General features: G+C 48.9%; 9 protein-coding genes across 9 annotated transcripts; 6 read left to right on the top strand and 3 right to left on the bottom strand.

The window, feature by feature from the left end:
* The first annotated feature begins 94 nt into the window (after positions 1-94).
* On the top strand, positions 95-1,922 carry CONPUDRAFT_97733 (uncharacterized protein). Its single transcript, XM_007766492.1, has 8 exons — positions 95-339; positions 393-556; positions 609-689; positions 737-909; positions 958-1,134; positions 1,184-1,348; positions 1,402-1,621; positions 1,673-1,922. The coding sequence occupies exons 1-8, from the start codon at positions 211-213 to the stop codon at positions 1,860-1,862; spliced, it is 1,299 nt and encodes a 432-aa protein (XP_007764682.1). The 5' UTR covers positions 95-210; the 3' UTR covers positions 1,863-1,922.
* Positions 1,923-2,742: 820 nt separating this feature from the next.
* CONPUDRAFT_97728 (uncharacterized protein) lies at positions 2,743-4,229 on the top strand. Its single transcript, XM_007766491.1, has 7 exons — positions 2,743-2,871; positions 2,929-2,957; positions 3,012-3,275; positions 3,326-3,498; positions 3,556-3,697; positions 3,743-3,870; positions 3,918-4,229. The coding sequence occupies exons 1-7, from the start codon at positions 2,802-2,804 to the stop codon at positions 4,075-4,077; spliced, it is 966 nt and encodes a 321-aa protein (XP_007764681.1). The 5' UTR covers positions 2,743-2,801; the 3' UTR covers positions 4,078-4,229.
* Positions 4,230-4,242: 13 nt separating this feature from the next.
* CONPUDRAFT_117535 (DUF726-domain-containing protein) lies at positions 4,243-6,197 on the bottom strand (the record flags this gene model as incomplete). Its single annotated transcript, XM_007766490.1, has 4 exons — positions 4,243-4,953; positions 4,998-5,157; positions 5,205-5,884; positions 5,969-6,197. The coding sequence occupies 4 exons, from the start codon at positions 6,195-6,197 to the stop codon at positions 4,346-4,348; spliced, it is 1,677 nt and encodes a 558-aa protein (XP_007764680.1). The 3' UTR covers positions 4,243-4,345.
* Positions 6,198-6,298: 101 nt separating this feature from the next.
* CONPUDRAFT_97723 (uncharacterized protein) lies at positions 6,299-7,844 on the bottom strand. The gene is made up of 8 exons (XM_007766489.1): positions 7,567-7,844; positions 7,453-7,510; positions 7,205-7,402; positions 7,104-7,153; positions 7,001-7,052; positions 6,730-6,942; positions 6,583-6,671; positions 6,299-6,527 (listed from the first exon to the last, which is right to left on the bottom strand). Exons 1-8 carry the CDS (start codon positions 7,830-7,832, stop codon positions 6,491-6,493), a joined length of 963 nt encoding a protein of 320 aa, XP_007764679.1. The 5' UTR covers positions 7,833-7,844; the 3' UTR covers positions 6,299-6,490.
* Positions 7,845-8,144: 300 nt separating this feature from the next.
* On the bottom strand, positions 8,145-9,902 carry CONPUDRAFT_141814 (uncharacterized protein; the record flags this gene model as incomplete). Its single annotated transcript, XM_007766488.1, has 8 exons — positions 8,145-8,279; positions 8,351-8,891; positions 8,961-9,104; positions 9,170-9,274; positions 9,337-9,443; positions 9,497-9,568; positions 9,620-9,684; positions 9,740-9,902. The coding sequence occupies 7 exons, from the start codon at positions 9,900-9,902 to the stop codon at positions 8,390-8,392; spliced, it is 1,158 nt and encodes a 385-aa protein (XP_007764678.1). The 3' UTR covers positions 8,145-8,279; positions 8,351-8,389.
* Positions 9,903-10,545: 643 nt separating this feature from the next.
* CONPUDRAFT_47026 (uncharacterized protein) lies at positions 10,546-12,452 on the top strand (the record flags this gene model as incomplete). The annotated part of the gene is made up of 5 exons (XM_007765797.1): positions 10,546-10,999; positions 11,060-11,166; positions 11,217-11,354; positions 11,419-11,825; positions 11,876-12,452. 5 exons carry the CDS (start codon positions 10,546-10,548, stop codon positions 12,450-12,452), a joined length of 1,683 nt encoding a protein of 560 aa, XP_007763987.1.
* A 4,326-nt stretch (positions 12,453-16,778) lies between these two features.
* CONPUDRAFT_149928 (uncharacterized protein) lies at positions 16,779-19,506 on the top strand (the record flags this gene model as incomplete). Its single annotated transcript, XM_007766487.1, has 6 exons — positions 16,779-16,930; positions 16,986-17,611; positions 17,667-17,911; positions 17,964-19,063; positions 19,118-19,225; positions 19,275-19,506. 6 exons carry the CDS (start codon positions 16,779-16,781, stop codon positions 19,504-19,506), a joined length of 2,463 nt encoding a protein of 820 aa, XP_007764677.1.
* Positions 19,507-19,897: 391 nt separating this feature from the next.
* On the top strand, positions 19,898-21,649 carry CONPUDRAFT_97716 (uncharacterized protein). The gene is made up of 4 exons (XM_007766486.1): positions 19,898-20,668; positions 20,716-21,040; positions 21,093-21,351; positions 21,406-21,649. The coding sequence occupies exons 1-4, from the start codon at positions 19,967-19,969 to the stop codon at positions 21,467-21,469; spliced, it is 1,350 nt and encodes a 449-aa protein (XP_007764676.1). The 5' UTR covers positions 19,898-19,966; the 3' UTR covers positions 21,470-21,649.
* Positions 21,650-21,928: 279 nt separating this feature from the next.
* On the top strand, positions 21,929-25,113 carry CONPUDRAFT_87565 (FAD/NAD(P)-binding domain-containing protein; the record flags this gene model as incomplete). Its single annotated transcript, XM_007766485.1, has 14 exons — positions 21,929-21,981; positions 22,040-22,100; positions 22,156-22,194; positions 22,262-22,276; positions 22,333-22,745; positions 22,798-22,882; positions 22,933-23,022; positions 23,780-23,842; positions 23,901-23,967; positions 24,017-24,189; positions 24,249-24,378; positions 24,436-24,488; positions 24,556-24,838; positions 25,001-25,113. The coding sequence occupies 14 exons, from the start codon at positions 21,929-21,931 to the stop codon at positions 25,111-25,113; spliced, it is 1,638 nt and encodes a 545-aa protein (XP_007764675.1).
* Between the last annotated feature and the right edge of the window lie 54 nt (positions 25,114-25,167).

Here is a 25,167-nt window from a genome sequence, read left to right as displayed (position 1 = left end):
CGTTTGGAAGAAAGATGACCATATGTCACGATGATAGGCTCTTACCGCAAAAGGATGCGCCGCGTGTTTACGACCTAACCTACTCGTAGTATCAAGACACCAAACACCCCTTACAAAGAACATTCGTAGGCCGTTTGGCTCACCCTCGCTTGACCCGGAATCTTTCTACATCAGATAACACAGGCATCCGCCAGTGCCTTGTCAGCCTCAATGTCTTTATCTGCAGCTCAGCCTAATGGAACTTCGCCAAGTGATTGGCAGGATCGCTACTGGCATGTAGACCAGGTACTTGAGAAGCCAGGGCCCCGCACAGACCCTTCCTTTTTGGCGGGACGAGAGGTTCGTATCGTGTGTATTACGCGCTCTCTTTGATGTACTAAGTATCGGGCGAGGTTCAAGAGTTTTTACGTGACAAGTGCAAAATCTTGGTCATCGGTGCTGGCGGTCTGGGATGTGAGATTCTTGCCAATCTAGCTCTGACTGGGTTCAAGGATATCCACGTTATCGACATGGATACTATTGATGTCAGCAACCTTAATCGCCAATTTCTGTTCAGGTGCTAGGCTATTACCAAAGTACTTGCAATTTGCTAACAGCTTCACATGAAGACCAGCAGACGTCGGAAAGCCGAAAGCTATCGTGGCTGCGGAGTTCATCATGAACCGAGTGCCAGGCGTAATAGTAACACCGTAAGGAAGTTCCCTGACGCGCCGTTCTTTGTTAAATGTGGTTCAAGATATTATGGGAAAATCCAAGACAAGGATCACGAATACTACATGCAGTTCAACCTAGTCATATGTGGTCTTGACTCTGTGGAGGCGCGCAGATGGATCAACGCTACGCTCGTGAGTATGGTAGACTCTGACAACCCGGAAAGCCTCAAACCTCTAATAGACGGAGGCACTGAAGGTAATGTGAATCCCTCACTCATAGACATCATGCATGACGCTCGTATAGGGTTTAAGGGACAAGCTCGGGTTATTCTTCCAACAATTACGTCGTGCTATGAATGCTCGCTAGATATGCTGAACAAGCCTACGACTTTCCCAATTTGCACCATAGCCAACACACCTCGTCTTCCCGAGCATTGCATAGAGTGGGCCTCTGTCTTAGAATGGCCCAAGGTTCATGGAGGTACTATTCGCGTATGACACTGACGCCTTGTACTTACGGATGCATGCAGACCAAAAGCTAGATACTGACGATCCCGAACACATCAGCTGGCTTTACGGCGTAGCCTTCAAGCGGGCAAAGGAGTTCAACATTGAGGGAGTAACATGGTCTCTCACTCAGGGAGTTGTCAAAAATGTCATACCTGCCATAGCATCAACGAACGCTGTTATTGCTGGTGCGTTTACGTTGGCGGCTAAGCAACTACAAGACATGTTAACGACGATCCAGCGGCTTGTTGTAACGAGGCTTTCAAGATTGCAACGAGCTCAGCAGCCTACCTAAATAACTACTTTATGCTCATCGGCACTGACGGCGTCTATTCTTATACCTTCGAACATGAGAAGAGAGAACACTGCCCGGTTTGCGGGGGCGAAGCTCTAGAGATATCAATTAACCACGATTGGACAGTCGAGCAGCTGATGGAAATGCTCACTGAGAAACAGGATATGTAAGTGCAGTCAAGGCTTTTTACCAATCTGCCCAAACTTAAAGGACACAGTCAAATCAAGAAGCCTTCGCTGTCCACTCCTCTCAAACCAATCTATTTCCAGCAGCCGCCGCAGCTGGAAAAGAACACCCGACCCAATCTTGAGAAGAAAGTGTCGGATCTCGTTGCAGCGGGAGGGGAGGTGACAGTGACAAGCACGACACTACCATTCAGCCTGTCTTTGATCATTAATTACACTTGATCTGCACATAGCTAGAGTCTTTGATCCAGTTGATTGAATATACATGGCCAGAGTTTTGAGACAAATAAATATTGTCTGCAAATGCTCTATGTACTGTTATCCCCTGCCAGAAGAGACAGCCAAATTTCCGTAAGTCCTGGAATAATTTCCTCGCAGGCCCGTCCTGTAAAATAAGGTTTGAAGCATCCCCGAGACCCAAGCTAATACTGAAAAATCCACGAAGCGCCAAAGTGGACGGATTCCCTACTATATATACGTGCATCAGTTGATTTTAGAACCTAGGACCAACCATCGTCAGACTGTACAGTCTGCGTGGGAGCCGATATTGGTAATAAGCCCATATTAGGCAGGGCATTGGCAGTAGCCGAGCCATAAAAGGAAAATCAGAGCGTCATTGCCGAGCCGGATTCGCCGATACGGCGGCTATAAGATTATAGTGAGCCTCGAGAGGACACTCTATCATCGGTGCAAAATATTGAGAGCTTGTGCCTTCTGGTTGCGCCCAGTTTTGTTTCAGTGGGGGCGGAAGGTGTTAGCTCAATATATGATTACTCTTTTGTACACAACCTGAGGTTATTTCGCAGCTGGTTATTGACCCGAGCTCAAAACATTTTCAAAAGAGCCCATTTTCTGTCTATTGAGCCATGTTACTTCATTTCTAGACATCCCCTTAATCCAACGCAGGATAATATGGAATGGCATGGGATCATAATTATCATGCATTTAGTTTGAGAATTTTGAAGGGGAAACGGCCACAAAAGACAGTTGTATGTACATCCTGACGGTGGTGTACATTCTCACGGGGGATGACAGTACACGTAACTATCGCACAACTCGCGTGAATTGCGTGAATTGCAGTGCTTTGGTCTTCGTTCAGTACCTCAAGGCACCTGCAGCTGTGTCACGGACGACTCTTCAATCGAATTCTGACAAGACGCTATGCCCCCCAAAGCAGACATTAACAAAGCTGGATGGGAGCAAAGTGAATTTCCCATTCTTTGCGAGACATGTACGTTTCCTCCACTCCCTTTACTTGACGCTGACATAACACATAGTTCGAAACCAGGTTTAGGCCCTAATCCATTCGTTCGAATGGTCCGTGGATACCTGGCAAATTCTCTGTACAGCTACTGACAACTATCCTCATAGTCCAAGCAGGAATTTGGCCGGTCGTGCGGCACTTGCGCACGCCCTTTCACTGTCTTTCGTTGGAACCCAGGATCAGGGGCTCGCTACAAGGCAACCGTCATTTGCCAGACTTGCGCAAAAGTGAAGAATGTCTGTCAAACCTGTCTCCTAGACCTTGAGTATGGCCTACCCACTCAAGTCCGCGACACCGCGCTTGCCATCCAAAGTGAGGCACCTACCAGTGACATCAATAGAGAATACTACGCCCAAAACATGGAAAGCAAGGTACGTCTCCGTTTGTGCCGCGCTTCATGACTGTCTACACAATATAACAGATGGAGGATGGAACAAAGTCAATGATGGAAGTCGGGAACCGGGCGTCGTCTGCTGGAAAGGAAATGCTCAAACAGCTGGCTCGGACTAATCCATATTATAAACGGAACAGGCCCCACATTTGCTCCTTTTATGTGAAAGGAGAGTGCAAAAGAGGCTCAGAGTGCCCATACAGGTGAGGACGTTCAAGCATGAGCTATGGGTGTTCTCAAATCATACGGTAATTTTGCAGGCATGAGAAACCAATGGAGAATGAACTCTCGCACCAGAACATTCAAGATCGGTACCACGGCCATAACGACCCAGTTGCCAAAAAGATCATGTCGACCCATGCGACTAATCAAGGATTAACGCCACCCGAGGATGAGACGGTTGTAAGTTCAAACGGGTACCGTCGAAGACTATCTGACGCATTATAGACATCCTTGTTTTTATCATCGTTGCCTACGGATGCAAACGAAGATAGTATTCGTACTTATGTCGTCAACTCACTTACGCACATTTCCGCGTCCCAGCTCAAGTCAGTAGTATACGTAGCGAAATCAAGGTAAGGCTATAAATTCACTCTTGCCATCGGTTGCTCAGTACTTTAAGATGCGCATTCGTCAACTTCAAGGATCGGCCAACGGCCGAGAGCGCGGCGCAGGCCTGGGCAAACGGGTTGGACATGGACGGCGACCGTATTTCAGTCCGTTGGGGCAGAGGGAAGACTGGCGCACCGAAGTCTAAACCGACACCAACCGCCAGCCCATGACCTCGTAACTACTAGCAGGTTTGCGGTCATGGCCTCGAACCTACGGCACCTCAGCGTGGACGCTTCAAATCCCAATGCACGTCCTAGGTTCACTGAGCGGAGTCAGCTTCAGCTATAGCTACCAATGCCAATGCAATGGTCCTTTGTCCGACCAATGTACTAGTTCTGGTTACGATTCATCTAATTGATTGAGGCTGTGACATGGAATGACAGCCGTTGTATTTGGCATGGCCAATACGCTTCTAGCTAATCGGTCAACCACATCTTATCACGCTAGTGAGCTTGCGTGGGTGCCATCACTTATTGCTGAAAGGTCTCCGTCGAAAAGCCGAGCCTCTGACCCTTCGACCTTCATATCCATGATCCTCGGGATGCTAGCTAACTGCTCTTCAACCTCTTTGTCTGCCACACCAGGCACTTTACAGTCACGCAAACATTTTCCCACCATTCCTCTCCACTGCAGATGCCCATCCACATCTGAATATTCTATATTCTCTACTCCAGGGACTTCTACAGCTTGTAGCCCTGCGATGTTCCAACTAGCACTTGATGCCCGTGAGAAAATGCCCAAAACCATGTCGTTGGGACAGAAACCGTTGACGACTCGGCCGCAGACAACTCTGCGTACGGTCGCCCAATCAAGACTCTTGCTAGTGACGGGAGTGCCGAACAGAAAGACATCTTGGATCAGCCCACATGTTTTAGCGGGTGGAAGTTCCGAGAGCTGGAGGAGTGCCTGAAAGATGACGAGCGAACCAAGTGAAAAGCCCGTTAGGGTGACGGGTCTGTTGCCAAATACTCTTAAGGCGAGCAACTCTCCCAAAACCCTACCGGTCTTGAGCGCCAGGGCTTTAGCATTCATCCAAGGATTATCTTCTAAGGCCGTTAGTTTAGCTATTTCGCAGAAAAGCACGACGTACCGATGATCTTTCCGATTTTCAGCAAAAAAATGGGTGAGAGCGCACTGAGCAAGCCTGCGAGAGCTGTATGCTTGATGATTTCGCCTTTAGCATATGACCATGCTTGCGACTTGACTAGTGTGACAAGCGCACTGGACAGGTCTTTCAGTGCCTGTTTTTCCTAACCGGTGATGTCAGGATTGCGACAATAGACGGGGAATCTCATACCCATTGAAGCGCGTGTGTATCGTCTCCTTGTCTAAAGATCGTCCACGGTGCTGTGATATCTTCGTCGGATGTAAGCCATCCGCTGATGCATAGCCTGACACCCAATGTTTCTCCCTCACCCTCGCCCAAGACCTGGACGAACTCAAAGTCGCTGACTTCTCTAGCGTGCCGACTAACCATGCCTGCGGCAGACCGTGCGCCATAAGCGCCAAAGAGAGCTCCACACACCACCGACGAGCTTGCTAAACTGCTTGCCAACAATCCCGCGGCTGTCCCGCCGGCACCGAAGAGTCCCAGAATACTGGTGACGCCTGCCCCAACCAAAGGCGCTGCAAGCCCGCCCGTGATACCAACAAGGAGCCCACCAGCAACGGCACCGAGACCCATACCTGCCATACGAAGAGTCCGGTTTGATCTGGCGCGTTGATCCCTAGTGGTTTCCGTAAGATTTCTGGCCTCTTCTATCGCCTTCGCCGGATTTCGCAACGTGTAGCCTATGAGATACTCATCAAGAGGACCGAAACTATGCAAGAACACCCGAGTGTAGGCGGAATATGACTTGGTGGTCGTGATTTCCAAGACTGCGATGGTATTAAGCGTCCTCCCCACGTTGGTTAGGTCGGGCAAAGGGGGGATTTGGCGGGTCGATGTATCCGCTAAAGGGTCGAGAATAGGGCAACCTGTTGAGGAGACAAAGGCATGTGAGAGATATCTCGAACAATCAGAGGGTCATCAAACTATCGGCGGTTGCACGACTCACTCACCTTGTTCCTGGTCTTTGCATACGATCCAGGCTTGATGGAGGAAATTTTGTGCCCACTTGTTCAGCTCGTCATTGGCCTCATCTGTTGCTCTGCGATCCCAATTCTGGCCGAGCTGTAAGTCATGTTCCGTCAAAATGTATACTTCAGCTACATTGCGGTAGGACGCAAGGTGACGGAAGATGTGGCTAAATACGATTTCGCGGTCTGCATCGCTCAGCCCATTAGACATCTCGCCAAAGTTGAAGTCGAGTTAGCTTGAACGTAGACAATGTCGATAAACGGTTCCTTCGTTGTTAAGAAGATACTCACGTGTTTATGTAATTTATCACTTTTCATTCATAAGCTGCCAACAGGAAACTTCAGATACATTTATGTACATACATGGTATCCGATCTCACAAAGCTTTCAACTTTCTAATGTCGAGGTCATACTAGTAGCTAAGTAAAACAGTGTACGCATTAAGTCGCCTAGTATAGGGTCCACTAAGTCCGAATCACAAGTCCAAAAAAGGGGGGACAAGTATTAAGTATCACAGGCCACCAATACCATTAAGCAAGCCCTGTTCAATTGATGTTAAACGTGCATGAACAGAAGCAGATTATTATTGTCTCACCCCAAGATCTGACGAAGTAAGAGGACATTTGAAGCTCAAGCTGTTGCTCACTTTAGGACTGACGACGAAGAAAAGTATACGCAAGCCCAGCTGTCCATTGCGATCAGTCCACAATCATCAAACCCTCGTTTGTGGGGGGAAAGCGTACCGTAATGTCGTAGTTCACGGTTATGTCAGATGGAGACCCTGAAGGAATACCACACTTTTGAGCCATGTCAAGCAGAATTTGGTTGCTTGAGGGCAGGTTGCTGTTGTAGTTGATCGCAAAGGGGAAGGTGAAGTTCGTTTGTGAGTGGGATCCAAAGGTGATATCATTCTCAGTCCCACCCCCGACGAGAGTATTGTTTATAGGGTAGAAAATCTGATACGGGGTTTGAAGAGGTTATTGGGGAGACGAAAAGTCAAAACACAAGCCTCACCTGGGCATCAATATCCTTGAAGGACACCGCGAAATAATTTGGGTTCTGCACACTGATCGAAGGTGAGCGATGTGCTGTACAGGTCAATTAAGTTAGATTTTACGAAATATTGACTCCAAGATTTATTTGGAACCCGTCGTTGACTGATTGTACCTGCAACGTGATATGAGCCAAGGGCATTATACGGACCGCAAGAAAACTGACCGTGTTTGTGGAGTTAGTCTGCACACTCCCTACAACAATATTGGGTGGTCTTATCCACTGAGAAAAGATAAGCCAGTACAACCCAGATAGATACAGAATACGTACAAGCGCAAGCGCAAGAAGTATTGATACGATGAAGAAAATCACGATCATCACCGCACAGCAGCAGAACCGAGCAATGCAACTCCCTCTGCTACCCTGTGGAGTTGATTAGGCAAGGGAACGTGCAATAAGGGGTTTCCAAATACCCTCGTCCATAAACCACTTTGTTGCTCATATCTCCAGTCACTCAGATCCTTTCGTCGACTATACGTAGAATCCACCTCTGTCAGCCGTGGAGCATCACTTGACATAGTGCCTACCTCGCCGATGCAACAGCAGCGCCCCCGAAAGCATCGTCCGAAGAGGATATAGGGTTCTCCTTGCCCGAGCTGTTATTGTAATATGGGTCCGAGTAGCGCGATGGCCTGTTCCCTTCCTGCCCATACCCTGTGGTGTCATAGCCCCCCTGATCATAGGTCTGGTGAGGTTGCGTCCGTGAGGAGCTATAAGGATTGAACGTTGGACCATCGGTATATTGCTGCTGATATCTTCCGTGGCGTTCAGCGTACGGATCTGTGTAAGACATGGTGGATTGGAGGTGAAGGGAATGGTGCTGCGCAACCCCGTCTCCGAGCCTGAGAGTCCCTCGGTGCGGTGTGGTGGCTGTACAGCTGCAGGCCCCTTGTTTCCACACTAGTATAAGGGTGTAAATACTACATAGCGCCATGACGACACAGCGAAAACCAGCGAAAACCAGCGAAAACCGTGCATCACCTACAGTATTAGTATTGGACTCCCTCCGACTTAGTTAGTTGAGCTCATATTAAACTAATAATAAAGTAAGGGAAAAAAACCCATGCGCTGGAGGGAGCGGTAATAAGCTAGAAGAAGCTTGCCTCTGGGTGATACGCTTGGGCCCCGAGCTACATTTATCGCGCTCAGTGTGATATCAAGACGTCGTGTACCTCACGTCATTGACGTTGGTGGATTATAACACTCGTGTGTGTAATCAAGCTAAGCCGTCTTTGAATATCTTATTATTACAGTCATGATTTTACAAACATAAGTCCAGCGCATACGCCGTAGAGAGTACGCTATACTCACGGGCTGAAAGAAAGAGGCAGAGATGGCATCGGTTCGTGTCTAAAGTTTCCCAGGAACAAACGGTTTCCGCTGAGAACCGCTTGCGGTTCGTTGTCGACCTACACTGTTACGCATCATTACAGATCTGTCAGATGACACGGAGCCCTTAAGAGTGGATGCTGGCTCGAAGCGGTTTGATGTCAAGTCGCGCGCAGACCTAGTCGAGCCTAGATTAGCATTTGTTGGAGTTGGTTTGAGACTCTGAGACGGTGTCTGAGGCGTCCGAAAGCTGAAGGTCTTCTGAGGTGTTGGGGGCGGTCCCATGGGACCTGCAACACGGCCGTTGATCGGAGCTGGTGGCTTCATTGGTAGTCCTGTTCGAGAGGTGGAGATCTGTCGCCCAGTAAGCCAGACGGTAAGCCAGGCGTTAGTTTGTGGGCTGGTGATGATTTCCGACATTTTAGTTACAAGTAAGTGTTGCGAAGAAGAGTCTCCGCCTTCAGGATGAAGAGAACCAGACTGGTCGTGTGATAGCCTTGGTGGGTATATGCGCGTAGGCTTGCTATCGTGAAAGGAGAAGTGTCTTAAGTTTGGTCAGTCAATGATCAAGAACTTCCCGGGAGTCGCATACTGCGCAAAGCGGCTGGTGCCTGGTCTATCCGATTGTGCATCACTGTGGATTGGCCTGCGTTGTCCTGAAGTAAAATTTGGATAGTCTCTCTCAGAGAGAGTAAGCCGATCCGGAGCAGTAACGACACCGGACTTTGGGCTTGAGCTGAGGATACGACCATAAAAGTCCGGCCTCCTCGACAAATATTGAGAATCCTCTTATTCACGTACCTGCATGGATCACTTCTTAAGCGCTTGCCATTGGAGTTAATCACCGTTGAAGGGTCACCACCTTGCTCCAAAAGCGTGATGCGATGCTTTAACTCTTCGTTTTCTCTGTCGTTGGTCCGTGTTGTATGAACACCGCCGAGCATTTCTAAAGAAGAAATTGACAGCACCTTCTCAAGTTATTCCGTTCATTTCGAAGGCGTTCGGAAGTGGACGAGAAATGGGCGGCCCTATCTTTATGATGGCGCACTAGCGATGCCACACTTTCTTGTTGAAACTACTTTTGTAAAGAGGAAGGATATGTGGGCGAAGCTGTGATCCCGAGCTCACCTTCACAGCATTTGCGACACCATCCAAAACGTGTGGTAGTGACCTGAAATACTCTGACATAGGTTCCTCGATCTATGATCATCCTCTAAGCATAAGTCAGTAATATACCGGCTGGGCACTTACGTCGTGCTGCAAGGGCATTAGCTGAATGTTATGACTTCCACATTGAGGGCATCTCTGATTGGAGTCTGTGACGGGTAACTACACTAAGGAGCCTGCCAAGTGAAGTCAATAGACACCCACTTAGATGATTGTTACAAATGACGTGTCCGCATTCAGTGATCCAGAACGGCACAGGAGGGGCGGCGCTGGTGGAAGCAAAACGCAGATGGCAGACGCAGCAATTGACGAACTTCCAGAAGTCAAAGTCGAAGGCGTCGTGCGCTGCGCCCGAGATGCTGGACATGCCAGTAAAACCAGTATCTTGCAAAGGGACGAGAGTTCTTTATACAGCTCCAGAGTCAGAAGGGAATTGCCGTTGCGGCGAACGAGAGGAGTTGGGCAAAGAGGTCCAGGATCGCGGTCAACTTACAGTCAACTTGCAGTGAACTCCGGCGTGCTCAACTTTGTCTTTGTGGGTACGGGAGCAATCTTGCTCGTATTCAAGTGCGAAGTGATTAAGAAGACTCCCGAGATGGTTGAAGGTACTGCAAGTTCAATTTGATGATACAAACAGCTGACTGAAGCTTCAATTCGAAGACACGCTTGAGCTTGCGATGATGTAAAAGGTAGTGGGTGAGATGTGCAGAAAAAGTACAAGTGAGATCCGGATGTCGGGTACACATGGCCCTGTTATTATAACATCCCAATTCAGCAGCCCATCTGCATCATTGACGTCCTTCATCTAATCTCGCCACGAGGCATACATCCGAGTCCCAGCGTCTACCTTAACAGCCTGTCTCGATGCTGTCCTCCGAACGATGTCTAACCAGTTCTCTCACCTATCTATCGACCAAAAGAAGCTCAATCCCAAAGACCACATACCTTCAAGTTCCCGCCGTTGACGTTTTGGAGTCACTCGCTTGCATATCACTTCCAAGGTTTCAAGGATGGAAAGCTGGCGAAGCAAATTACAGGCTAGACCAATCAGCTGGGGAGCCCTCCCATCAACATACCCCTCTGCCGCCCGCGTAGCTGCCTCTGCGAGTCAGTCACAAAGTGAACAACGTGCACCGTCCTCAACCCCAGCCGACCTTTCGCTGAAGCGCTCGGTAGATTGCGCAGTCTCAGATAAATGTGCATTCGATGACTTAGTCCCTAATGTTCAACTCGATCCAACGGCCACAAGGACGACCAGGGATTGGACCTTAGATAAGCTGTTGGAAATGTCTACAAATTTTCGAAGAATCCGTCGAATCCACGCAAGGTGTGCAGACTTGAAAGAAATTACGGAGAAACACGAGAGCGAGGGCGTTCCGTTGATAATTGAAGGCTATCAAACTCATCCGCACTGGCCCAGTGATGTGTTTTCTCCAGAAGGGTTTATTGAAAACGGAAATCCAGGTCAGCAGTTACATGTGTAGCTTTAAGTATCTCTAACCCTATCAATCTAATACTTTTTAGTCGTTAACGTTCGCAATGTGCATAATCGCGCGGATGGATACCTCAGAAAGGCAGAGCTGATACAAAAACTTCGCAATACTCCTCGATTTACGGTGGCTGATGGTAACGTCTAGAAGTAGATGTTTGATATTCACAACTCATCAAGCTGGTACTAGAGCACGAACGTTTTTATGGAAAGGACATTGAATGCCCAGATGTTTGGGCTGCACAGCTAGGCCAGCATGATTTTATACCGGATCATCTTCTTTTCAAAAACAAGGATGACATGCTGGGAAATTTGCCCGACAGCGGCCAGGTATGTTTAGAAGGCACAACCGATTGTACTGAGACACTGAAATAGAAGACTGATCCGACTGTAGGTTCAGACTTTAATGTGCTATCTAGGCGTCGGGGATACCTTCACACCCTTCCACAAGGACCCCTGCGGATCTATCGGCCAAAACATAATGGTTTACACGGAAAGTGGTGGATCGTCTTTCTGGTTTATGACGGAAGGATCCCATGCGCTTGAACTCGCCCAGTACTTCCAGGAGTTAGGCTATGTCCTTGACTGGGAGACCTACGTTGCTACGATTGAAGAACTCAAGAACGCCCCTTTCCCTGTGTACATAGCAGAGCAGACATTAGGTGACATGATCATTGTGCCTCCTAAAGTTGGCCATCAAGTTGTCAACTATGGAGGGATCTCCATTAAAGTTGCTTGGTCACGGATGTCAATCTCAAGCTTAAAGATCTCACTCTACGAAGAGCTACCTTTGTATCGACGGTTAGCATGTTGGCCAGTTGTTCAACTCGTGCTGACCCATTGACTCATAGCGTCTGCCGCGCTGAAACATACAAAGTGAAAGCGATCATCCATTATGCTCTGCGCCAGTATTCAGTGCTTCTTCAAGAATGTACTCGGTTTATCAAGTGGGAAGGACGAAATCAATTGACTCAAACATCGAGTCGCTCACCGAGGCAACGGGAACAAGTTACGCTTGCCAAAATTCTCCAAGACTTGCTGCTACTTTATCAAGACATTATCATTGAGGAGCAATGTCCAGGTAATTCTGACTTACCCTACGTCACCGAAGGTACATCGCCATACAAATACGACATTTTATGCGACTATTGTGGTGGAGACATCTTCCAGAGCTTCTTTGAATGTTTCGCATGCGTCGATGTGCTTTCAACTTCTTCCGCAACCTCCGAACAAGGGTCTGGTATTTGCATATGTCCTTCGTGCTACATTGAAGGACGCACTTGCTTCTGTGGTGGAATGTCCCCGGTCCAGTGCCGCCCGTTTGATGAATTACTTCGAAGTTACAACAACGCCGCCGATGTTCTCGCGGAATCTGGACTAGAAAGGAGCTCAACTCCACTCAGATTATTCCCTCATCAAAGGTACTAGAAACATCTCACCAAGTTAATCGTACTCAGGCTTAAACAGCTATAGATTTATCCCGGTGCGCCAGCACGTTGCATTATTTGAAGCAGCGTGCCTTCTTCATGCACTCCGCTCCTCCTCATCCCCAGTAAGTTGCCTATCTCATCGACGAAGACCATCATTAGTGACCACATAGACCGAGGTTTGTTTCGCAAACAAAGCCGGGCCGTCTTGCCGAGGCTGTCATCGCGATACATGCCCAATACGCATGTTAAACACAAAGAAGGCGCACGCGTCTGAAATGTTAAATCTCACAAACGAACCCGACTGGTCGAACCTTTCGAATCATACTAGGAAAGCTGGAGAGCGCATTCGCGGACGTGAACGACATATTACTCACATGTCTGCCATGTTGGCCCGCCTTGCAATCACTTTTCCTGAATCGAAATCACTGCATCCAAGGACCAAATCTGGCTGGTACGACAAGCCGAGGACGGTGCGCACGTCTTTATTGTGGTACAACGATGATTTCTGAGGGACTTCAAAGTCAACCATCTTAGATTTGCACGATGAGCATTTAGACTCCTCCGAGCTGGGGGTTCGACCCGCCGAGTCGCAGAGTGACTTTATACAAGGAGCTTCTTCATACACTGATGAACCTCGTATTGAAGCCGCTCGGCTTGTGGATAGGTTACACGAACTTCCAGCTAAATCCACCACGAAAAAAGCAAGGCTCGACTATGTGTTGGTACCATTTGTTAAAGGGATCTCAAGAGTTTCTAAGCAGAGGTCCCCCTCCACGATCACGACTCTTTATAACAATGATCTTGATATGGTATTTTTCTTCAACAATGTTTCATTATAATGAAAAATCATGTCTTTGTACAGGTAGTTATCGAGTCGGACGACGATGATACACCGTTACCCGAGCTTGCCGACCGAAGCGGGAGAAGAAACGACCACTTAGACTGGGAAAATGATTCAGTCTCAACACATACTATCGATGATGCAGAGCAAATTGAGAGGACTGACCAACGTCAGCGTGGATGGATCGCGTCTGCTCACAGTCAATGGGATCGACGAATGGCCACGACTCCAACTGAAAATCGGCAACATAACATTGCTCAAGTGCTCGATTGCAGTTCTCAAGGCAACACACTCTCCAGGCTACCTGCATGGAGCACCCAGTCATTGGAATGGCAGATGCCCCCCGCAAAGTTCAAAGGAGAAGGGTTGAGCAATCAGGGTCCTCGGGAAGGTCCTGCTCAAAGTCATGGTCTCCGGACGGTATCAGAGGATGCACCATTGGAGGCAGTTGGCAATGATTCTGTGAACATGACCGCATCTGTAGAAAATCAGGCTAGCGCCCCAGAAAGTCTGGACAATGCATCAATGCGGGATAAGTCACCGCTTTCGATACGCATTGAAATGTCTTCCAGCCTGTCAACGAAAAGTGTTGCTGTCTTCATCAATCCTCAACACACTCAAGGGGGCGTTGGTACTTCTTCAACCTATCCTCCAGGCTTAGTTCCTGCATCAGCAGCTACCTCAACCCCAAATACTTTTCCGGATTTGTCCCATGGTGGTCCTGCACTCCGTTCACAATGGCCTCGGGACACAAGTTACGACAGTGGGTTTGGACATCCTCGCAACGGTTATGGACACCAACATAACCGACGGAACGGTAGTTCACGTCGCCCATATGATTATCCTTCGTATAATTCGTCACAACCACGAAGAGGAGGGAGAGGAAAAGCTCAGGCTCGTCGTGGTTTCCGCCCGTTTAAGCCCTATGTAGGCTTCCAACCTCCTCGGCATACGCAGCACAACGTGAATGAAGGTGGCCATGGACCGTGGAAGGAAAGCACCTTTTGGAACATATCTAGTCAAGCAATGCTACATCCCACAGGTAAGGATAAGGCACATCGATTTGACTCGGCGTGCACCAATCAGTTTACCCTGTTCAGAAAGCCGCCACAAGCACTCAGAGCCTGTACATCATCCCAGTAAGCTCACGAACTCGACTGCGACGCAAACGGGTGGACCTTGGAATGTAAACAGTAACGGGTCCATCTCTTCAGACACGCAATCAAATCCTGGTATGGGATCCTCGACGAGCTCAGTTCTCAGTGCAGAGAGACGCCCACCGCCACCTCCGCCACCCCGTTCGACTTCCCAGGCTTCAGTTACCCCTATTGTTAAGGAGACAGTGCATGAAAGACCTATAGATCAGCCTCTCTGTATGTTTGGACGTCCGCCTCGCTCATGTTTTTGTGTGCTGATCTATGTACGGATTTTCCCCCGGCAGTAATGCCTAGGCGATATGTCTCGCCTTCCGAAAGGGAGGTATCTTTAGAATGCATAGACTGAGCTAAGATATCCGGATATCTGGAAGACTCAGACGCATCTTGATTTAGGATTGACGGGTACCGTGGATTGCGACCATTGAGATATCGACCAGACACATAAACTCCTGTAAATATCGGAGTACATACTATCCAGTCCATCCATGTCTGCGACAGCGACTTTGTAATACTCCAGGATGAAAGCAACTCTCCTACAAGTTGAGGACAGTGTGCAGTTGGATAGACTGTCGATTCGTACTACGACGTAACAGCCTGAGCGTCAAAAAGTCTCACCTGTGCGCAGCTCTTGTATTTTGGTGCGCTCTTTTGCTACCTTATTGACGTTTAGACAACTGAATCTGAACCGTTACTAGTATCTTCTAAGTGCCTAATCTTCCTCATCCTACTGACTTGAATTATAAGACTCGTAACAAAGCCACTTCCCTAGCCCTTAGCACCCAATCTTAGACTGAGACCATTCAGCCACAGGCTTACCCTGTATATCTGGCGATCCGAATCGAGGTTATCAAACAGGAACACTATTCACAAAAGACTCGAAGCCAATATTGATAAGTCGCAAGGACTCCTCGCTACCGAAGGTCCCATAGGGTCCCATTAAGATATTGGTCAGAAGCGTCGTGTCGACCACCACCCGGACGGGAATGTTATCAAGAAAAGACATATGGGCAAGGTAGGGGAAAAGGAGACAAAGAGGCAGCTCGACGTATGACGTATAAAAGTCCAATCGAGATATGCAGCCCGTGTGAAGGTCACGTGAATTTACGACGAGTCTTGCAAACGCCCGCCAAGGGACGAAAAGAATCGTCCCATAGACCTAGTTACCTTAAAAGGTAACGGGCATTGGTTAGAAGCGTCGTGTCGCATGGGGATGCTGGCGGCCCGAATTGCCGAGGCAACCAAAGCTTGACTCGTTTGCTCTTCTATCAGCTAGCTACAGTTTCTTTGACCGAGGCCCAGGGAGAAAACCCAGAACACTCAGGCCCCAGCTCACAAGCCGGTGTTCAAACGTTCAAGCTTCAAGCTTCAAGCCCTGAACAACCTCGACTAGCTGCCAAGACCACATGTGTGCTGGACAACTTAATATTGTTAATGTTATTATATTGCCCCAACAGCCAGCGCTGTGCTTGTGTATATATTGCAATCGGGCCAGAGTGTTCAAACGTTCGTGAATATTGTTCAGTGACATGGTTTGGACACAGTACGTACGTAATTGTCACAAAGTTGTTAGCATACACCCACATATCAATAACCATTTCCGGCCGCGCGTCTCGCTCGAGATCGTTCTCTTTCCTGTTCACCAAGTACTATAGTACTAGGTACTTCACTTCAGTGTCTTGCACCATGTCCCGTCTAAGATCTAATCCCGGAACGCTTCACTAACCCATCATCGAATCATCTCTGATCCAGCGTCTATCTACCGGGGACCTTCGGCTTTCTATCGCCATTCGCCTAACTCAGACTAAACACTGATAAGCGTAGAAGACCTCGGCGTTCAACGTTCGGCCCTATGCCAGCGATGCTAGTGATGCCAGCTATATACACGGCAACGGCTTCGGCGGTACACTACTGGTATCAATCAGGAGCGCAGCAGCTAGAGGCTGCGAGAGGCTGTGTTTCCTTCTTTCTTAGGACAGGTTCATGTGTTATACAAAGCACTAGGACCTTTGCAGTCGACTATCTGCTCAGTGCCCTGTTTGCCACTCTTAGTGAGTGGAGCATGCTCGCTCACAGTTTCATGTTTGCTCGCAGTTTCATGTAACTGAGCGCTCGCTGATGTGGCAGGCCGTCAGCTTGTGCAAGGTTTTGCAGCAGTCGACTCCGGTAGCAACTAACCGCCCATGGGAATCTCAGCATTGCTGTGTACCCTAGTGGGCACATCAAGATGTAAGCTCATTGCCAATCTCCACCCTTATAAGAGTGATTCGAGCTTCGCAGGGAAACGTATCTCACCTTTTCCTCTGCTCCCTGTGTTCTGCCGGGCAGCATGTCCTGGAGTGCACCGTTCAAGTTTGGGCGGCGCCAATACACTACCCCATACAGTCTCGTTACCGATGACCCAGATCAACCCTCAGCTGTCCGGGAGAAGATGCATCTCGAGTCGCTCACGCAAGCCCCTCCTCCAACCTCAAACGCTTGGTGAGGAAACTGCTAACCTTGCACGCGTCTCTTATCTAACTTCAATGCCTAACAGGACCAAAAGGATATTAACCTTCTACGTTCTGGTAGTTGTGACCACACTCATTGGCTTCAACTTCTTTCCGCCTCCCCCACCAGCTGAATATTACCCTAGCTCGAACGACACCTTCTACGATGACATCCACAGACACCCACCTGACGACCTCTATGCTCATGACTTCGGCAAGTCATCCGCACCGACGCTCACGTCTGACGATGTTGGCGACGTGGCGAAAAATTCTTCGCCTGAAACCGTTGCTCCAATAGCGCCATCAGATGGGAGCGGTGCGACCTCTCATGAGTGGCCCTCGGATGCTCGGACGGATTATCAAGCATCCGCCACTGACAAAGCATCCGACCTCCGCTCTCCTCAAGTTTCAAGCTCAAGTCTTGGCTCGGATTACGGCCCTAAGCCTGTTTTTATTGAAGAAGCCTTAGTCCGAAACCCCATCGACAGTGCCTCCCACCAGGTGACTCTTAAGGACGACTTCGAAGATACCTTCGCACAACACTTCGCTGAGATTCCCGAGAAGGATGGCTTTGAGGAATCGGACGAGTCAACGCTTGTTTTTGACAGAAGGGAGCTCCAGCGGATATGGCAATGGGAAATCGCCAGCGGACACCACCCTAGTAGCATCAAAGGTTGGTATTTAGCCTAGTTTCCTCGGTGTTATGCCATTTTGACACGATGAAACAGTACCCCGGCAAATAGGACTTAGATCACATCCCATGAATCCGGCTCTGCCACGTCCTACGAAGGACGTTCTCTCTCGTTTCAGCTCGTATGAATCGGTGATGATGAATACTCGCGGAAACGGGCCGCAGCGGGTGTATGAGCAGCCAGACAGCACGTCAGGCGTGAGCCATCCTCCACGTCCGATGCCGGGAGGTGTTGTTGACATGGACATTATCATGGAGCGCTGCGACTACTCGCAGGGCAAGGTGCGTAATAGGCTGCCTTGGTTTTACGTTACCTCAATTAGTCACCCTTCAGTACGTTCGTGATTGCCTCGAGATGCTCCGTTCTGGAGCAGGTTTAGATAATGGACGGCAACTTCGTCGTGGGAAGACAAAAGACTGGCAATACATCTACAAGGAACAGCAAGAAGATATTTCTGCCAGGCGAGCGGAGGTCCCGGCTTTGAAACCACGAGTTGTGAATACAGGCCTCGTACGGAAGAAGGATGCTGAGTGGGAGCGACCTCTTCGATTGCCAGACCCTCCTACATATACGCCTTACGCGAACCTGGAGTCACCTTGCAATCCCGAGAACCCTCGGTTGTTCCATATGTTTTGGACTGGCCCGTTCACAGACAAACCCTACTCTTCCCTTCTGTCTTGGCTATACACTCAGAACCTGGGCCTATACTTGTCGGATGACGAGCCACCATCCGAGAACGTGTGTCGCCCACAATTTTGGCTGTGGATCAACCCCGGTCCTGCAGGGGCAATGCCAAACCCGTCGGCCATGCATGACATGCTCGAGAGTCTACATTCTAACCCTTGGTCGGCTCCTTTCTTGCACCCCCGCTTCAAAGATGTGATTCAGTTCAAGCTGTGGAACACCACCGAGCAGCTTGACTCTATTCCAGAGCTCAGGCATGAATGGCGCCGCTACAAGAGAGCGCTTCTCAACTCGGGCGGGCATATAATTGACATCAAGGTTGACGAGGAGAAGGTTGGCTCTGATTCTGCAGATTCGTATGACAAGGGTTCTGTCGTTCTCTCCGACATGGCACGATTTGTGGTGTGCCATCGGTTCGGCGGCATCTATGTCGACGCAGACACAATCTTTCTCAGAGACTGGGAAGAGCTATGGGGATGGACGGGGGCGTTTGCATACCGGTGGTCATACCACGAGGCGTACAATACGGCAGTTCTGCGGATGAATAGGCAGTCTGCGATCGGGTCTTTCCTCTTCCGCACCGCGCTTCGGAATGGCATGGACTTCCATCCCATGACAATTGCTCGATACTTCAAGGATGCGCATCTCGATGCTCTTCTACTCCGAACTCCCGACGCACTCTTCGACTCGGCATGGCTGAACACGGAGGATTTGCAACGTGATCGTCCCCCGCAGCCTTTCTTTAAAGGGTGACTATCCAATCTACAACGCGCATGCCCTGATGCTGATAGTTGTATCTTCAGATTTGACCAGTTCTTTGATACTCCGACGGATGCCAGCGGTCATCCGCTAACCCTCGGATTTGAAGGCTTCTTTAGGGGTGCTTTCTCGTACCATTTCCATAATTTCTGGTAAGCACCTTCGTGACCATCCGATCTTCCGTTCATTGTTTGCGCTTAGGTGGAAGCCATTTGACCCTGCACGCAACTGGCCAGATCTTGGGTCACGATTCACCGCGGGAGAGATGGTGGCGCGCGCTGCCGCAAATCCCGACCTAGACCCCGACGATTGGGACGACTTGGTGTCGGACGATAAGAGCGACTTGGACTGGGCTACTGTAATGAAGCGTACCTTTGAGTCCTACGTCCGAGGAGAGCGCCCGAACATGTACGGCGAGTGGTTCAGGTGGTAATTTGGGGGAATTAAGAGACAGACTCCAAATTGTTATAATCTTCGGATGGAAGTCGCTGCTCGGACGGCTTGTCATATATCTAGAACTTGCTGCCCTGGCGTTCGGATTTACGGTTCGTGTATAATGTTCGATACACGTAGATTTATTATACCCATTACGATAGTACGATAGACAGACATAGAGTAAACAATCCAGTCATCATGATGCTGTGCAGCCCTGCCGATACAAATTGATGTAGCTAGAAAGACGAGTTCAGCAAGATGGAACCAGATGCAATTGGGGAGTGTGTGCAGAGGGGCGCCGAGGAGCCGCTGTCAACGATGTGGACGGGGCGACTTCTCACGGGGGTGGTGCAGTGGCGCAGGAGTAGTACACCTCTACTGCTCCCACCCTGACTCTTACCCCACAGAAACCGACCATCCAGCTCACAGCTCGTAGCCCGGATTTCACAACCGCCCAAATGCCCACCACAGAAGAAGTCTACTCGACTGCCAATACCCCTTCTCTTCCGGAGCACATCCAAACCCAGGCCATCAAGGTTTGCTCGCGCTGTCGCTGCCCGCTGTCGCTCGACTCGACAGACTCGACTCCTTCCGTTTTTGTTGACGACCAGGATGCCAACATTATCTGTGTGACATGTCGCGAGAGGGCACCCTGTTCCCCACCCAATTCCTCCATCGATTTTTTCACCAATATAGATGCACCTTTCTCTCGGAACCTGCCTCGCAATGTCCACCCCCAATTTCATTCCAACCGTCATTTCGCAGTCCCTGACGCCGTGTTCGACGAAGATACTGATATGGATTCATCTCCCGCTTCAAGTCTCCTGCTCTCACCATCTTTGCCAGCACCCACACATCTTCATTCCCATAGCGCATCTACCAATGCGGTCGCTGCCTCTACTAAGTATCCATCCTCTGCTGACATCGATGAGGATGCCGGGATACTTTCCAGGGCAAAGCTACATCAACAGAATGATCTTGTCCCTCATGATTCCTTTCAACCTCGCTCGCGAATTCAGTATTCCTCCCCCGATCCTTTGGCTGATATCACCCGCATTCGAGTGCGTTCTCAGAGACACCACTGCTTGTACCCTGGGGCAGTATTTCAAGGAACACAAAAGAGTGGACGGAATAGTTACGATGTAACTGTCAATATCGTAGTAAGTCATGTCTTTGCGTGGCAAAGATTGTTTGCTGACCATTATAGGACGTTGACTTCTCCTCTTCCTTCCTTTGCGGCTATCTCTGCATCAGAGGATTAACAGATGACTGGCCAGAACTTACGACATACTTTGATGCTGAAATAATAGGCAGTCGTTATGGGTTTTTAACTCAAAACTGGGGCGCGAACGAACAGGAGGACATGGTCCATTGGCAACGCTTTCCCGCTTTCAGACACGTCAAGAATGAGCTCCGGAAGCCTCATCTCACCGTACCTGACAGAGACCGGGGTGCCGTCTTTATGCGATGGAAGGAGAAGTTTTTAGTCCCAGATCATCGTGTACAGGACATCAATGGGGCTAGCTTCGCAGGTTCGTCTCCAACTGATTCGTGCAACCATCAGGTTTGTTAAAGCCGAGATAGGATTCTACTATGTCTGTGTAGATTTCAACCACCAAACTTCTTCCATGCCTTTGTGCCCTGTCCCTCAATCTGCACCCCTGTCAGGAGACGAGCATGATTTAGCGATGGCCATGCCTCCACCTAAGCCAGAGACCTACTCTCCCGTGCGTCGTCGAAGAGATTCCAGCGTTCGTCGCAACGGAAGAGGCACTTCCAGTGGACCCCGTTCCCCCCCTGTGGCAACCATGAGCGGGTTCTACTTCCATCAGAATTCAGAACCGTTAGTCATGACTTTCCATCCTATCCACTGCCTCTAACTGTGTATAATATGCAGATATCAGCAACTGACGCTGTCTCATATTTCGGAGCGCAGCAATTCAAGCTTTGAGTTCCGATGAAAGTTTATCTGAGCTATTCCCGTATATTCTTCGCGCGTTTTATGCGAGTTTGCGCCGCTGTCCTTCTGTCACCTCTTACCCCCCTTCACCTTCCTTCGCATCCTTTCATGGTAATACTCCACGTGTATAATGCATATGTGCTGATTCGCCTGCGCATGCCTCAATATTATCTATCAAGTTGGAACCTGTACAATCGTTTTGCCGTTATTCCCGGTTTTTGTAAAAGTTTGTTTGAATCCATACATGCTTTGAGCGCTAAACTCTGCCATTTATAGGGCCGTGTAAATTGTGCTATGATCACACCCGAGCTGTCGTGCATGATTCGTGGGGATCTTGGAGAAGGATTTGCCAGGGCATTGGGCTCGTGCATGGAAAGCTGTCGAGGGTGCAGCTGTTGATATGCCCTCCCTTGGATTGATCTTTCCATTGTTCCCCGATCCTCAGCATTCAGCGCTCATCATGCCATATAACTTGGACGAAGGTAAACCAAGAGTCGTGATTGTTGGTCTTGGGTAAGCTGGATAGTCTTGTTCTGCCTGAGAAATAATAATTATATGGTGTTCTGGGCAGCATTGCTGGGATAAATATGGCCCTTGTACTCAAAAACCAGCTGAAGTACGACAACTTTGTGGTGCGTGGATTATAATCCGTGTTTCTAACGGAAATCGATTACGCGTTTCCTGTAGGCCATCGAGAAACAGTCTAGCGTTGGTGGCACATGGCGTGTGGGTAATCTCCAGCGGTTCCTAACGTACAGAATAATGGCTTACGCGCTCTAACGTATTATGACAGGATAATGAGTACCCCGTTCGATTGTGATTCATCGCAAATGGAGCTTGCATGCCTTACTAAGTTTGACACAGGGCTGCAGTTCGGACGTACCTGGTCATCTGTACTCATTGTCGACGGAAACCAACCCGAACTGGAACACTTATTACATTTCTCAACCCGAAATCAAAGCTTACTGGGAGAGAATATTCATGAAGAACAATTTGAGCAACTACGCCGCTTTCAACACTCAACTGAAGGCTGTGGAATGGCAGTCAAAGCAAAACTGTTACAAGCTCACCCTGTTGGATACCAACACTGGAGCTTCATCTCAATGCTATGCTGAAGTGGTAATCCAGGCTGTTGGGCCATTTACTGTACCCCTTTTCCCCGCAAAAGTGGGGAAACTAGACAGGTTCAAGGGCCCTTCGTGGCATTCTGTACGCTGGAGACACGATGTCAAGCTGGCAGGCAAACGCGTCGGTGTGTTTGGCAATGGCTGTTCTGCGTGCGCACGACTCGTTTGGTAGTATCCAAGTCGATTAATCACGCCAACTCAGAGCCCAGTTCATACCTCAGATTGCTGCTGACCCATCAGTTCATGTCGTCAACTTTTGCCGAACTCGACAGTGGTTTGCTGAGAAGGCATTTGCTTTGTAATATGTCAATGAATGTTTTGCTAACCAACACAACAGGGGCAATATCGATATGCCTCTTGGATTAAATGGCTATTTGCCCATGCACCTTTAACCATGCGCGCATACCGCAGTTCGATCATGATTCGGGTAAGCAAATCAATTTTTTTTCATCGAAGTTTACTGTGATTCACCGTCAGAGTAGACACCACCGTCAGAATAGACAACTCGCTTTTGTGCCCGTTTCCTTGGCAAATCATTCAAACTAAATTCATGGTAATTACGAGAATATGCTGTACTTTACGCCTGTACATGCGATTGGCGAGGGAATGTCTGGATGTGAAGCTGCAAGCCTCAAAGCACGAAAAATAGGGTGTTGTAAAAAAATTCTTAGCTTCGGCGGATAACCAGCTGTGAACATGCGACACAGTGTGGATGATAGAGCTATTATATGTTAGAAGGACATCTTTACCCTTCGTTAAAACAATTTTGGACGCTGCAAAAGGCGACAACTCTCAATATGTCGGAACGATGACAGAGTGTCCTCTCGAGCCTTGCCATAATCTCATAGCCGCTGTAACGGCGATTTCGGCTCAGCGATAACGCCCAAACTTTCCTTTTTGAGACCGGCTACGGTGGACGGCCTGCCTAATATGGATTATCACCACCCGCGCGGACTGTCTATTCTGACGGTATTCGGCCTAAAACACTGATTCGTGCATTACACATGCACCCTATGCTTTCGTCACTCAGCGATTTTTTGTAAGGTCGATCGCATACCAAGGACATCTCAAACCTAAATTTAAGCAAGTTGGGCGAAGGAAAAATATTCCACACGCGTTGCACAAAAGTCTGTCTATTCTGACGGTGAATCACAGTACTACTGAATTCAGCCTCATGATAAAAGAGCGACCTTGTGTGGTTCATCTTTCAGAAGCAAAATTTTCTACTTATGAAATTAGTACGACTAGTAAGTCAAATCTGATTTCTCACGCGAAAGGAGGGGTTGCAGATCTTTCGGCCCCTAGATGTTGACGAGATACATGAAAGCGACCGCTCCCAAGGAGTACCATGACCAGCTCATACCTTCATACAGTGAGCTCATGACAAGCTTGTCAGTAGGATAGACTAGACTTTCAGTAAGGTCCAGGATGTAAGCGGATTATCATTGATCCTGGATACCTCGCCGCATTGCATCAGCCAAATATCGAACTTTGCTGGGACACTGTTGAGGAAATCGTTGAAGATGGAGTCAAACTTTGTACAGGGAAACTACTACCTCTGGATATCCTCATCTTTGGTACAGGATTCAAAGTAGTAAGTGGTACTAGCGACATGGTGTATGTGCCCACTAACGTGCTGGATCCTACGGCCAGGTGGACAAGGACATTGACATCCAAGGGGTTGATGGCCTAACGCAAGAAGAGTACTTTGCCTCAAAGGATGGTCCCACTGCATACATGGGCACGGTCTACCCAGGCTTCCCAAATTACTTCACCATCACAGGTGCACCATAGAGCTGCTAGATTCTAGGTCTAGGCTGATGGGGAATATTCTTGATAGGTCCGAATACAGCCACCGCTCATGCTTCTCTGCTGTTCTCGGATGAAGTCCAGGTGAGTGCATGTTATCGAGGGCGAACGCATGAAGGCTAGTGAGCAATTGTTGAGACAAACATGTCAGGCGCAATACATAGCCAAACTTATCCAACCGCTTCTCAATGGACTGACAAAGACTTTGGAGGTCAAGACAGAAGCTGTGGACAGATACGGCGTCTGGATTCAGAAACGTCTCGAGAACACAATTTTTCTGGACTGTTATTCCTATTACCGAGGAGACGACCGTAATAACGGGCGAAATATTGCTACATTTCCAGGATTAGCGAGTCTGTACTGGTGGATTACTCGAAAACCTCGATGGGAAGACTTTATAGGAGCGGAAGAGTGGTCGGGAAAGAAAGGAAGGGGTATTTTGGTTGCGCTGCTGGCAGTGTTGAAACTGATAGTGGTGTGCCTTGGCGGCTAAGACACTGATGACATGATCAACGCCTACTTATCTATGTAGAGTGAGGGTGTGTACCTACGTACTTGCGTGTATTCTTTTGTGGTGATGTCAACGGGAATTGTAGCCGGGAAGATGATTGCAGGCGCCGTCCGGGTGAGCGCACGTTGGCTTGGACAAGCGATGGCTCGGAATACGCCGAGAGCACATCCCCACCACTCACTCTACGCTTGGATATAATATCCTCAGGCCATCTGGCGACGCGCTCGCTCAGCGCTCCTCCCCTCAGCCCGC

The sequence above is a fragment of the Coniophora puteana genome, assembly GCF_000271625.1.
Source record: "Coniophora puteana RWD-64-598 SS2 unplaced genomic scaffold CONPUscaffold_2, whole genome shotgun sequence".
Taxonomy (NCBI): Eukaryota; Fungi; Basidiomycota; class Agaricomycetes; order Boletales; family Coniophoraceae; genus Coniophora; species Coniophora puteana.
The sequence above is the reverse complement of the archived record's forward strand: the minus strand, read 5'-3'. Positions and strand labels throughout refer to the sequence as shown.